Here is an 11,878-nt window from a genome sequence, read left to right on the forward strand (position 1 = left end):
TGCATGTCTGTGTGTGTGTCTGTCTCTGTGTGTGTGTCTGTGTGCGCACGTGTATCTGTATGTGTGCATGCGTCTCTGTGTGCGTGCGTCTCTCTGTGTGCACGTCTATGTGTCTGTGTGCATGCCTGTGTGTATGTGTCTGTGTGCATCTCTGTATGTGTGCATGCCTGTCTGTGTGTGTCTGTGTCTCTGTGTGCATGTCTGCATGTGTGTACGCCTTTGTATGTCTGTGTGCGTGCGTCTCTCTGTGTGCGCGTCTATGTGTATGTGTGCATCTCTGTATGTGTGCATGCCTGTGTGTGTCTCTGTGTGTGCATGCATGTCTGCGCGTCTTTGTATGTCTGTGCGTGTGTCTCTCTGTGTGTGCATGCATCTGTGTGTGCATGTCTACGCGTCTGTGTGCATGCCTGTGTGTATGTGTGCATCTCTGTATGTGTGCATGCCTGTGTGTGTCTATGTCTCTGTGTGTGCATGTCTGCATGTGTGCGCGTCTTTGTATGTGTGTGCGTGTCTGTGTGTGTATCTGCGTGGCTTGACCGCCCAGGCCTGTTCCCTGTGGGGTGCGGGGTGGGTCCGGGCAGGGCGGTGACCCGAGCCTCTGCCAGGAGCTGGAGTTCCTGCGCGTGGCCAAGAAGGAGAAGCTGCGGGAGGCCACGGAGGCGAAGCGCAACCTGCGGAAGGAGATCGAGCGCCTCCGCGCCGAGAACGAGAAGAAGATGAAAGAGGCCAACGAGGCGCGGCTGCGCCTGAAGCGGGAGCTGGAGCAGGCGCGGCAGGCCCGGGTGTGCGACAAGGGCTGCGAGGCCGGCCGCCTGCGCGCCAAGTACTCCGCCCAGGTGCGCGGGGGCGGGTCGGCCGGGAGGGCTCCGTGTCCCGCGCGGCCATCCTGCGGGGAGTGGGCGGGGCAGCCTCCGCCGGCCGCACTGAGGCCCCTCCTGAGGCTCCGCGTGCCCGGCGGGTGGACGGCCTGGGTCTGGGCGGCACCCCGGAGGCTCTCCCGCCCCGGCGGCGGCCGGGCTGGGCCGGGGCGCTGACGCCGGTTCCCTTGCAGATCGAGGACCTGCAGGTGAAGCTGCAGCACGCCGAGGCCGACCGCGAGCAGCTGCGCGCAGACCTGCTGCGGGAGCGCGAGGCCCGCGAGCACCTGGAGAAGGTGGTGAAGGAGCTGCAGGAGCAGCTGTGGCCGCGGCCCCGCCCCGAGGCCGCCGGCAGCGAGAGCGCCGCGGAGCTGGAGCCCTAGCGGACCCGCCTGCGTTGTCCGGTTTGGACCCTGTGGGGAAGGGCGGGCGGGCGGCCGCCGCCGCGGGGCCGCGTGGGGCCGCTCCTCCCAGCCCAGATAGCACAACGTCTTACTGTGCCTACAACCAAGCAAGTGTTTGCAACCACATACTTTTGGAATCCAGAGCAAGTTTTCTACCGGCCACGTTCAGGCGCAAGCTGGGCCCCGCCGCAGCCGGACGGCCGCTGGCCGCGGCCTCCGCTTGCGGGGACACCCCAACATTTACACTTTTGTTATAAGCTATTTAAAACCAATAAGGAGACTTGACATTCAGAAAAAAAAATCAACACGTTTTTTAATGACTAACTTTTAAAAGCCCCACCACACGTGACGCCATCGAGGACCCTAAGGGAGCCGGGGCGGCCGCCCGGCGAAGCCATCGCAGCTCAGCGGCCCGCGGCCGCATGCGGACAGGAAGGGTTTTTCTCCAGAGTCTATTTTTTCAGCGACGAGGACCCAGGTCTCCTGTGCTGCCGCGGGGAGCGGGGAGCACCCGCGCCTGAGCTGACACTGCCGCCTTAGCCCGCCCGCCCTCGCCCTGTCCGGGGGCAGGGGCGCCCGCCACCCGCCGGGGGGACCGGACTCTCCGTGCCGCCTGACCGCGGCGACCTGCTCGGCTGGGCAGACGTCGCTCCACCCGAGGCCGCAGCGTCGGAACAAACAGCATTATTTCACTCTTTTCTTTCTCTTCGTTTGTTCATCTAAACGTCCACTTCGAACTGCACTTTGTCGGAAACCTCCCCCGTTTTATCCCCCGGTTGACAGGTTTTTACTTTTCAGACGTCGAACCCGGTCTCTAGAGCAGGTCCCGGCCTGCGTGCTCGGCGTCTAGAACCCTCTGGTGCTCGGTGGAACAAGGGAATCACAAGGAAACGAAACGCAAAAACTGAACTCGGGGGGTAGCTCTGTGCCTTCCAGCATCTTGTACAGCGAATCCCGACTCGTCTTTTTACCCCCAGATATCCGTCTTCATAGCGATCGAATCTGCCACTATAAAATAAGTTCCTTGCATTTATTCCAGATAATCTCGTTTACTCTCCGCTGTTGTTTATGCAAATCGTAGAAGGTTTTCTGCGCCCAAGCTGGAAGTGATGTCCCCGGAGACGGGCGCCGCCCGCCTGCAGATGACGGTATCCGTGGACGCGAGGAAGACCTTACCGGATTCTTCCCTGCCTCCGCCCTGACACCACGGCAGCTGCGCGGCCGGGGCGGAGAGCGGGTGGACAGCCCCCTGCGGGCGCCTGGGTGTCCGGGGCCCGGGTGCTGCTGGGCCTTCTGAAGTGCAATGCAAAAGGGACTCCGTGTATTCGCAGCGAGCGTTTGGGTTTCGTTTTTTTCTTTCCGCTTTGTTGTTCTTTTGCAGTTATTAAACCTGTATGCATGGAATCTAACCTCTGCCACACGCATACCCCTCGATGGGCATTATTACCGTGTTGTGTAAAGGGTCAGTTAGGCAACTCGCAGAATGCCGTGTCAGCCTTGTTTTTCTAGAGTTGTGTTTTTTTCAGTCACTTTTCAAGGGAAACTAAACGGTGTAGCTGGAGCATTGTGCGTGTCGTGCTTCTGTGCGGCCGAGCTGCCCAGCCGGAGCCGCAGGGAGACCGAGGCCGCCCGGCGGGCTCCGGAGGGAGACGCGACTCCTCCCACTTGGACACGAGGGAGCCACCTGTCCGTCCCCTGGCACTGGCCCCTCCAGCCTCCCACGCCTCTGCCAGCTGCGTCCCCAGACGTCATCGGGAAGAGCTAGACGCAGTGGCTTCCTGTCCCACCCGGCCCGGGGAGGGAGCGATGGGGCAGGAGGCGCACGGCGGCCCCCCTTCACCAGCAGCTCAGCCTTCCTGGGCCGCTCCCTGGGCGAGGCCGGGGCAGGGGTGCCCGGCAGCTCCCCCGGGGTGCAGCGCGCGCAGGCCCAGCCGCGCTCCCTGGGGCAGCTGCGCCCTGACCTTCCCCGGGGAGAGGAGGTCCTGTGGGCAGGTGACCAGGCGTGACCGTCCGGCGAGCGTGTGCAGCCGCGCCCTCCCCTTCCTCTGCCCGGAGCGGCGCCCCGAAGGGAAACAACAGCAATAACAGCCACGGGCAGCTCCCCGCCGCCTCCGCCTCGCTCAGCGGGCCGGCCGGGCGGACGCCATCACACCCCGTGCCGCTCTGTGCGTGGGGTTTCCCGAAACCCCTCCTGCCCGGGAGCCGCCCTGTTTCCTGGGCCGTTTTAGCGGGACAGGCTCCTCTGCAGGGACGGGACGGGGACGCCCTGCCCGGCCCCGCCCGTGGGTCCGGAGGACGTGTGTCCTTCCCCAAGGCAGGAGTCCCCCACCACCTTCTCTTGGATTAAGGAGCACGGCTCTCCCTTCGTCCCGCCAGGAGCACCCACCGCCGTCCCGTCCTCCCCTCTGCTGCTGCTAACGACAATATGACTTACTCTACGATTCGAAAGCTATTTTTATGTAATTAATGTATGCGCTCTTGTTTATAAATGCCTGATTTAAAGAGAAAGAGAAGCTTGGCATATTTATCGCCTTCGCTCTGTGCCCGCTCGCCCTTCGGCGCCCCTGCCCCGACATGACCTTGTACAACAAAGGACTTCGAGAGGACACGCGGCCCTGCTCGCCCTCCTGAGCCCGAGGGGGGGGGGCGCTGCCAGGTCCATCCTCCCCCCGGGTCCCTATGAGCTGCGCCTCCTGGTACCAGGGACATCAGCTCGAGGCCCGGCCAGGCGCCCCCTTTCTGGCCCAGCCTCCATGGGCTCTGAGGCCTCATCCCCCACATAGCATGTCTTGCACGGGGAGGGGAACAGGGTGTCAGAGCCCTGGACCCCAAAGTGTGGCCCTGGGGGAGAAGCAGGGCCCTCTCCATGCCGCCCTGCTTCCCAGGAGGCTCCACAGACCCCGCTGTGCCCGGCCCCGGCCCCTCACTGGTCCTCGGGGCGGCGGGAGCTCAGGCGCAGCCCAGCACAGGCCCTGTCTCCTGCAGCTGGGAAGCCCCCCAAGCCTGGCCCAGAAGTGCGGGTGCACACAGATCGCCCCGTGGTTCCCAGGTGTCCCAAGAAGGCCATGCCACCCCGGGGCTGGCCAGGCCGCGTTGAGGGGGAACAGTGGGGTTCCAGAGAGAGCTTCCACACCCCAGACCACTGTTGCTTACAGCCCCTGCCAAGGCCCAGAACCTGGGCCCCCAGCAGCTGCCCCTGTGGGGTGAGGCCTAGGGTCGGAGGCAGGCCGAGTGGACAGGCAGACTGCTGCCGCCTTCCTGCTGTGCGTGGACCGGGAGCCCTGCCTGGGGTCCTGGGCCCCAAGGTGTGGGGGGCAAGCCCACCTCAATGGGGCACAGCTGAGGCCCCGATATCCTCTGCCCCAAGAGCATCCCCCCACTGCACCTGCCCCCCAGGGGTCATCTGGGCCTGGACCCCACCACCAGAGGGAGGAGAGGGAGGGAGGGGGTCTCTCCTGCTGGGTGTTGGGGTCCCCCCTGCACTGCCCACCAGGAGGGCTGCCCTCCCACCGTCTTCTGAGGTCTCAAGTGGACGACTGTCAATGGCAGCCGACCGGGGTCCCGGGCCCCCACAGCCATGGGGGAGCCGAGGGGAGGGGCAGTGTGACCTCGTGACCCGCGGACTCGTCCGACCAGCTGCCATCGCTGGGCTCCGGTGCCTCCACTGGTGTCCACCCAGGGCCTGCCCCGTGGGTGCCCAGAGCTTCCCTGAGGCCCGTCCTGGGCTCTGTCTGAGGATCTTGCCTCACCCTTCCCCCAAGCCCCTGGCCCTCCTGGCTCCCCACCACCACGCAGGTCCAGGTGCCACTCGAGGCCCCACCCCCCTCCAGAGAATCGAGGGGTCGGGCCGAGGGGCAGGGGGTGGAGGTGGGGAGGCGAGGCTGTACAGGAGGCGTGTCCCGGGGGAGGCTGGCCCTGCTGGAGGCCCTGGGCAGGCGGCGTGGGTCCATGTGGCCAGCGGGGGGCTTGGAGCCGGGCTCTGCCGCCTGCCCAAGCTCCACTTTGGACTTAAATTCACAGCATTAAAAAGGTCACCCCCACCCAGGGCAGGCAGCATGGGGGTCACCTGGCGTCAGAACCCCCTTCCCAAAGCCATTCTGGGGGGTCAGGGATCCCCCTGTGGGTGTAGGGGAGAGAAGGTCAGCACAGGAGAAGCCCCCTCCCCCGGATTCCTAGCAGCCCCTGCCTCCAGGACGGGAGAGGGCAAAGGTTTGGAGGGGACAGATGGCCCCACCCCCATTTCTGGGCCGGCGGCCTCGGCAGGGCTCCCCTACCCCCTGCCTGGAGCCGCCCAGCAAGGCTCCCTGTGTGGGCAACCCGGTTTCCTACCCCCCAAGGTGAAGTGAGCCCTGAGTGGGGGGTGCTCCTGGGAGCCTCCTGGGGTCCCTGTCTGTCCCTGTCACCCACCCCAAGCTTTCACTCTGCCTGCACCTGCAGCCCGGCCGCCCTCGCCCTCAGCAGCGCCCGCCTGTCTTCTCGTCTGTCCTCTGACGTGTCCTCTGAGGGGATCCCCAGACCCCGCCCAAAGCCCTGTGGTCAGGGGGCGGCTGCAGGCGAACTCCAACGCGAACCCCGGCGCTCATCTGGGAGGCGGGTGCGGGGCGCGCCCTCCTGAAAAGAGGAAGCTGTCGCCCACTCACAGCAACAGCTGCACAGCCGCCCCCCTCCCCCGCCCCCGCGCCGGCCTCAGGGTGGCCCTCAGCCTGCACCCCACCCACACCCGCCTGCCCTGCCCCCCTCCCTCCCTCCTGCCTGTCCTGCCACAGGGTCACCCCTTCTGCTGGCCAAGGAGAGCCCAGCTGGAGCCCCGCGGGCAGGCCTGAGTCTGGTCAGGGGTCATGAGTCCCGGGCCGCTCCCCGCGCTCTGCGGGCTAGGCCTCTGGGCAGCTGCTGGCCCAGCCCTGGCTGCACACTTGGGGGACGGAGGGCCCACCACCTGCAGGGAGGGGGGGATCCTGTGGGGAAAATGGGGGCTGGTCCACCCCTCTGGCCCTCAAAAGGGTGGGGCTGGGACCCTGCTGGGCGGGCCCAGTGGGATGAGAAACCAGGGGCTGGGATGGGGTCCCAGACCCGCCCCACGGAAGGCACTGCCCTCCGGGGGCCGCCCCGCACCCCCCTGCCTGCCCCGCCCACGGCCAGGCCCTGGAAGGGGTGCGGACAGAACGTTTGGGGCTGGATGCCCGCCAGCCCCTGCCCCCCGCGTAAGGATGACGTGCGCCCCGCAGGCCCCACGCACACGGCCATCTGTGCCCAGGCCGGTGCCAGGGGCTGGGGGCCGCGGCTCCGGCTCTGGAGCAGGTGGCCCCGCCGCGGGGGGCGGACAGGCAGGTGAGCCAGCCCGGCCTGTCTTTGGAGCGTCCTGTGCCGGGCAGGCGTCCGGCCGGGCGGGTGGGGCCTTACGCTCTGCGCCCGGCCTGGCAGCCGTCTGTGCAGGAAGCTCTGCCCAGGCTCTCGCCCAGGTCCCTCCTGCTGCACGGAGGCCTGTTCCAGAAACCTCCGGGGACAGGGCACCTTGTGGAGGAGGCAGCTTGAGGGCGGGGCTCAGAGTCCCATCCCCAGAAGGCCCCCCTCAGAGGACACGTGTCCAGGGCCCCCCGAGGCCAGCTCCGGGCCCAGGCAGGGTTGAGAGAGAGGGGACGGCAGGAGGGGCCCAGCAGCATCCCCTGGGCTGAACGGCGGCCCAGGGACAGGCCCGGCCGGGCGGGCTGCGGCCGGCCCCGTGTCCACCCGGAAGGCTGTGGGGTGGCCCGGCATCCGCGTGCTGGTGTGCGTGGGGAAGCCGGATCAGCTTGCACGCAGGCCTGGGGGTGTCGGTGTAGCCCTCCCCCACCTCCGCCCTCCCCTGCTCCCCCCAAACCTGGCCAGGCCCCTTGGGCAGCTGGTGCCCGGCTGGGCCCACGCCCGTGAGCACCGACTCCCTGGCCGCCCACCCCCGGCTCCATCCTCCATCCTGGAGGGGTTCCCAGTCCACAGTGGGGGTGGGAGTGGGTAGGCAGCACTCTCGGGCTCTGGACGGGTGGGCGGCCCTCGCTGGGCCTGGCAGAGGGGCCTGGGGGGCGGGTCAGGCCCTGCTGCTGTGCCTCAAGCTCACGCCTCGGTCTGTGCCGCGGTGCCCTGTGCGGGCACAACCAGAGCGGCTCCGGCGGGACCAGCAGGGAGATGCCGTGCTGCGAGCATGTGCGGGTGGCACCCATGGGGCAGGAGCCGAGGGTCACAGCCTCTGCCTGCCCAGCGAGTGGGGGCAGGGCCGGGGCTCCGCTGGCCGAGAGGGAGGGGCTGGGCCCAGTAGTGAGGAGACCCAGGTCCCCAGGGGCTGGCAGGCAGAGCCAGGAACAGCACCCCGTACCCCGTCCGCGCCAGGGGTCTCCTGGCCGTGCGAGGCCGGCGACGGCTGTAAGCGTGTACATGCTGTGTGTGTGCTGAGACACGCGTGTGCAGGGCTGGGGGCTGGGAGAGCAGGATCTGCCGTGACAGGGCTCCGGGCTCCTGTCCCTCCCCGAGCCGGCACAGTGGGGAGGGGACCCCGGTGCTGGGCCACCCAGGCCGGTCAGGGTGGGTGTCCTTCCCTCCTCCACCGCGGCCCTGGGGGCAGCAGGGGGCCCAGTTCCCAGGGGGTCTAACCCCCAGCCGGCGGCTCCTGTCGGGACCTGGACACCCTGACTTCCTGTTTCTAAGGAAAAAGTCCCAGAAAAGGCTCCCTGCCAGGCTGGGGCGGGGTGAGGGGGGCTGGGAGGTGCCGCCTCCAGAGGCGGGGGACCCAGAGGAGGGCTGCAGGGGTGTGGCCTGCGGGCCATCTGGTCCCTCCACCCCGTTCCCCAGGCGGCGGCAGGGACTTGCCGGGACAGGCCCGAGTGTGGGGGCCCCGGCTGGTCGGGCTCCTCTGCTGCAGGGTGGCCCCCACTACCCATCTGCACCCCACGCTTGGGGTGGCGGGCAGGGGTGCCCGGGCAGGAGGCCCCGCCTTGGGGCGCGCCCCTCGCCAGGGAAGGGCGGGGACAGGGCCTCCGGGGGTTAGAATGCGGGTCCAAAACTCCGAATTCCTGCTCCTCTGGCCGGGCCGGGCCGGAAGCCGGGCTGGGGGGGGGGGTGCGCTTGTCCCCCTGCGAGCCCCCCGCCGCCGCCCACACGGGCCCCCCGGCGCAGGGCGTCCCGGGTCGGGCGGGAGGGGGGCCGCTGGGCCGTGAGTCACCGGGCGCGCCCTCCGGGGGCCCCTCGCTCCGAGGGGCGCAGCCCTTCCTCCCGGGCCGCCTCCGGATCCGGGGCCGGCGGGAGGGCGGGGGTCCCGCCCCGGGAGGGGGGCCGGGGGCCGCGCTGCCGCCCCCGCCGCGGCCGCAGTTCCATTGCGCCCCCTCGGAAAGCGCGACTCAGCCCGCGCCCCCGCCGCCCGGTTTCACTTCCCGCCCCGCCTGGCGTCGGCCCGGGCCGTACAAACGCCCGTCCTCCAGACCTCGACGGCGGGGCCCCGGCTTCCGGCCGGACGGCCTCGGGGGAGGAGGGGGACGGGGAGGGGGTGGGGGGCCAGGGGCGGCCCGTCGGCAGCAGCCTCCACGCCTGCGCGGGCCTGACCCGCCCGCCTCCCCGTGCGGGACGGGCCTGTGGGCGGGGCCTGATGGCGGGGCGGGGCCTGCAATGGGGCATGTGGGCGGGGCCTGTGATGGGCGGGGGCGGGGCCTGTGGGCGGGGGCGGGGCGCTCGGGGTGGAGGGGGCCTGAGCGCGGGGAGCCGTGCCGTCCCTGCGCGGGGAGGGGCGGCTGGGGGAGCGGGGGCCTTGGGGGTGGGAGGTGTCTCGGGGGCACGTTGAGGTGGAGGCACCGCCCCGCTGCCTGTGGCTGGGTTCTGGGGTCCCCGCGCGCTCCGAGCGTTCTTCCCTGTTGGGGGCCGACGCTGACGCCCCAGGCCTGGGGTGCGGGGGGCGGGGCCGGGTGCGACCCCAAAGCCCCGTTGGCGGCGAAGGCGAACCGCAGCTCCCTGGAGGGCGGGGCGGGGCGCGCCCCTGGCTCTGCGTTCGAATCCGCCTCCCAGGACCTTCCCGCTCGACCCGCTCAGACGCCTTTCTCTGGGGTCCAGCCCCGTTTTGCGCCATTTCCGGAGGGAAGCCCCATCCTTTTGGGCCCGCGGCCCCCTGAGCCCTGAAAGCGCCCGCGCTGACTGCCGGGGTCCCTCCTCAACGCCCCCCACTAGGCCAGCAGGCTGGGGCTCGAGCCCTGTCACCTCCAAGGTCCTGGGGGTGCGGGGAGGCACCTCCTCTGGGGTCAGCCCCACAGCCCCCCAGCTCCTCAGCCCTGGTGGCCTGGCCAGGCTCCTGGAGATGCTGTCAGGACGTTGGGGTGGAGGAGACCCCAAGACCAGGGAATGCCACGTGGTGCCTGCTCCTCCTCTGGAAATGCTGGCCTTCCTCCCCGGTGGTGCCCTTACCCACACTCCTGGCCCCGCCGCCCCTCCCAGCACACCCAGGCCGGGCCCTGCCTGCCGCCCGCTCCCGCTCCGCTCCCCCCACAGCCCGCTGCCTGGGCTGCCCTCTCCCGCCCGGGTCAGCGGGTCCCTTCCTGACCCGGCCTGCAGGCTCCCAGGTGCACCAAACCCCACCCAGGGCCTCGGCCTTCAGCCCCCCGTCCGGTTTCTGGCCCCCTTTGCCCTCTGCCTGGTGGCGTCCTTGAGAGGGGGCTCCCTAAGGCTGCAGCCGAAACCCCCGGAGGGCCAGCGGCCCTGGGCCTTGGGCGGGCACCGATGTGTGGGAGGGCGGAGGGGGTGGAGTGGGCAGCACCCCGCCCAGGCCCTTCCGGCTGTGGGGCACCCTGTCCTCGCCCCGTCTCTGTTTGGGGGGGAGGGGCTGAGAGTCTCTGCACCCCTGGGAGGAGTTGCCGGGAGGAGGGGTGTCCAGCGTTTTGGGGAGTATCACTGTCCCGGGGCCCCGTGAGTGGGGGCTGGCCTGGTGGCTGAGCCCGCACATCTGGCGGGTCTGTCAGGCTGCCCGACTAGACAATGGCGGCCCATTTATAGTCTCTGTCCCGACCCTGGCCGTGGGGTGGCCGTGGGGTGGCCTGGAGCCGGGACCTGCCGTGTGGTCGCTCCCCGCCGCTCCCAGGCTGGCTGAGGTGAGGGCCCCTGGGTGACTCGGGGCCCATGGGCAGGGCCCCAGGGCAGCGCTCCCCACCTGCTCGGCCCCCACCCAGCTCCCAGGGTCCCCGGGCTGCCCAGGCTCAGTCTCTCCCACCGGAGAGGCCCTGGCTGGCCCCTGAGCTGTCAGCCACGTGGCCGCCTCCGGGGAGCAGTATGCTGGCGGGGCCCAGGCCGCACAGGCCCGGTCTGGCGGGCCGGGCACCGGGCACCCTCCAGGAAGCCCTGCCTGGGGACAGCTCCCACAGCTGGCCTTCCACCCGCCTGGCACGGAGACCGGGCAGCCTGGCCAGGCTGCGGGGAAGGGAGGCCTCCCTGGGGAGCGTCCTGGGTGACCCGCCTGCCAGGGGCAGAGGAGGCTGGGAGGGGCTGCCGGTGCCAGGCGGGCGCGGGGGACACGCACACAGGAAGGCCTCTGTGTTGTGCCGGCCACAGGCCCGGCCCTGGGTGGTCTGAGAGGCTGGGCTCGCCCAGGCCCTGCTGGGAGGCGGGCCGGGCAGAGAGGGGCAGGTGCTCGCCTCTCTCATCTCTGTCTCTGTCTCTCCATCTCTCTCTGTGTCTCTGTCTCTGTGTCTCTGTCTCTCCCTGTGTCTCTCTCTGTCTCTGTCTCTCTGTGTCTCTGTCTCTCTGTGTCTCTGTCTCTCTCTGTGTCTCTGTCTCTCCCTGTGTCTCTGTCTCTGTCTCTGTCTCTGTGTCTCTGTCTCTCCCTGTGTCTCTGTCTCTCTGCGTCTCTGTCTCTCTCTGCGTCTCTGTCTCTCTCTGCGTCTCTGTCTCCGGCCCGCAGACTCCCAGTGGGGAGCGAAGCTCTCTCTTCGGGCAGCACCTGCCAGGTGCTCCAGGTGTGCTGTCACTCAGGAAGTCTCCGCTGGGCGAGTCACCGTCGGGCCGTGCCCGTCAGAGGTCAGAGCAGCAGGAGGCCGCAGGGGGCAGGCCTGGGGCGAGGGCTGTGCTTGGCTGTGGCCGGGGTGGGCCCTGGAGCCCCTCCCGTGCCTCCTGGGGGCTGCAGAGCTCCCTGGGGAATAAGGCTTGTGGGGGGCCAGAATGGGGCGAGGGTGCCTTGGGCCTCAGGACCGGGGCCTGGACCCAGACTGGCCCGGCGGTGGGGCTCCCTCTGAGGAGGAGCCTGGGTCTCCCGGCCGGAGACAGACCGCCCACCGCAGGCCTGCGGGGCCCCTGCCAGCCCGGGTTCTGGGGGCAGCGACCAGTCAAGGTCACTCCGTCCCGTTCGGCCACTACCAGACGGGGGAGGGGCAGGAGCTCAAAGGTCCGGAGGGAAGTTACAGGGGCGTCCCCCCGGGCTCCGCCCTCCCGCCCCCGGGCTCCGCCCTCCTGCCCCCTCTCCCCCCCGCCCTGGTCCGGGCTCTGTGCCACTTTCTGGACTGGTCACCAGGCCTCACCTTGTGCCCCAGAGGCGGGGGAGGGGGTTGGACCTTGTGCTGGCAGGACCTCTGGGTGGCTGCTGGCACGGGGACGGGCAGGGCAGGGGCCAGGCGCTGGGCT

The 11,878-nt window shown here is 69.4% G+C and overlaps 1 protein-coding gene across 1 annotated transcript in view; it reads left to right on the top strand.

Annotated features, from left to right (window-relative positions):
- SKI (SKI proto-oncogene) overlaps positions 1–2,822 on the top strand; it is a 51,211-nt gene extending 48,389 nt beyond the window's left edge. Inside the window, exons 6-7 of the mRNA XM_008151711.3 lie at positions 606–836; positions 1,052–2,822. Coding sequence (XP_008149933.1) covers positions 606–836; positions 1,052–1,240 — 420 coding nt within the window. The 3' untranslated portion in view covers positions 1,241–2,822. The remainder of the gene's footprint in view (positions 1–605; positions 837–1,051) is intronic.
- Positions 2,823–11,878: the final 9,056 nt, after the last annotated feature.

Source organism: Eptesicus fuscus, chromosome 9, assembly GCF_027574615.1.
Source record: "Eptesicus fuscus isolate TK198812 chromosome 9, DD_ASM_mEF_20220401, whole genome shotgun sequence".
Classification (NCBI taxonomy): Eukaryota; Metazoa; Chordata; class Mammalia; order Chiroptera; family Vespertilionidae; genus Eptesicus; species Eptesicus fuscus.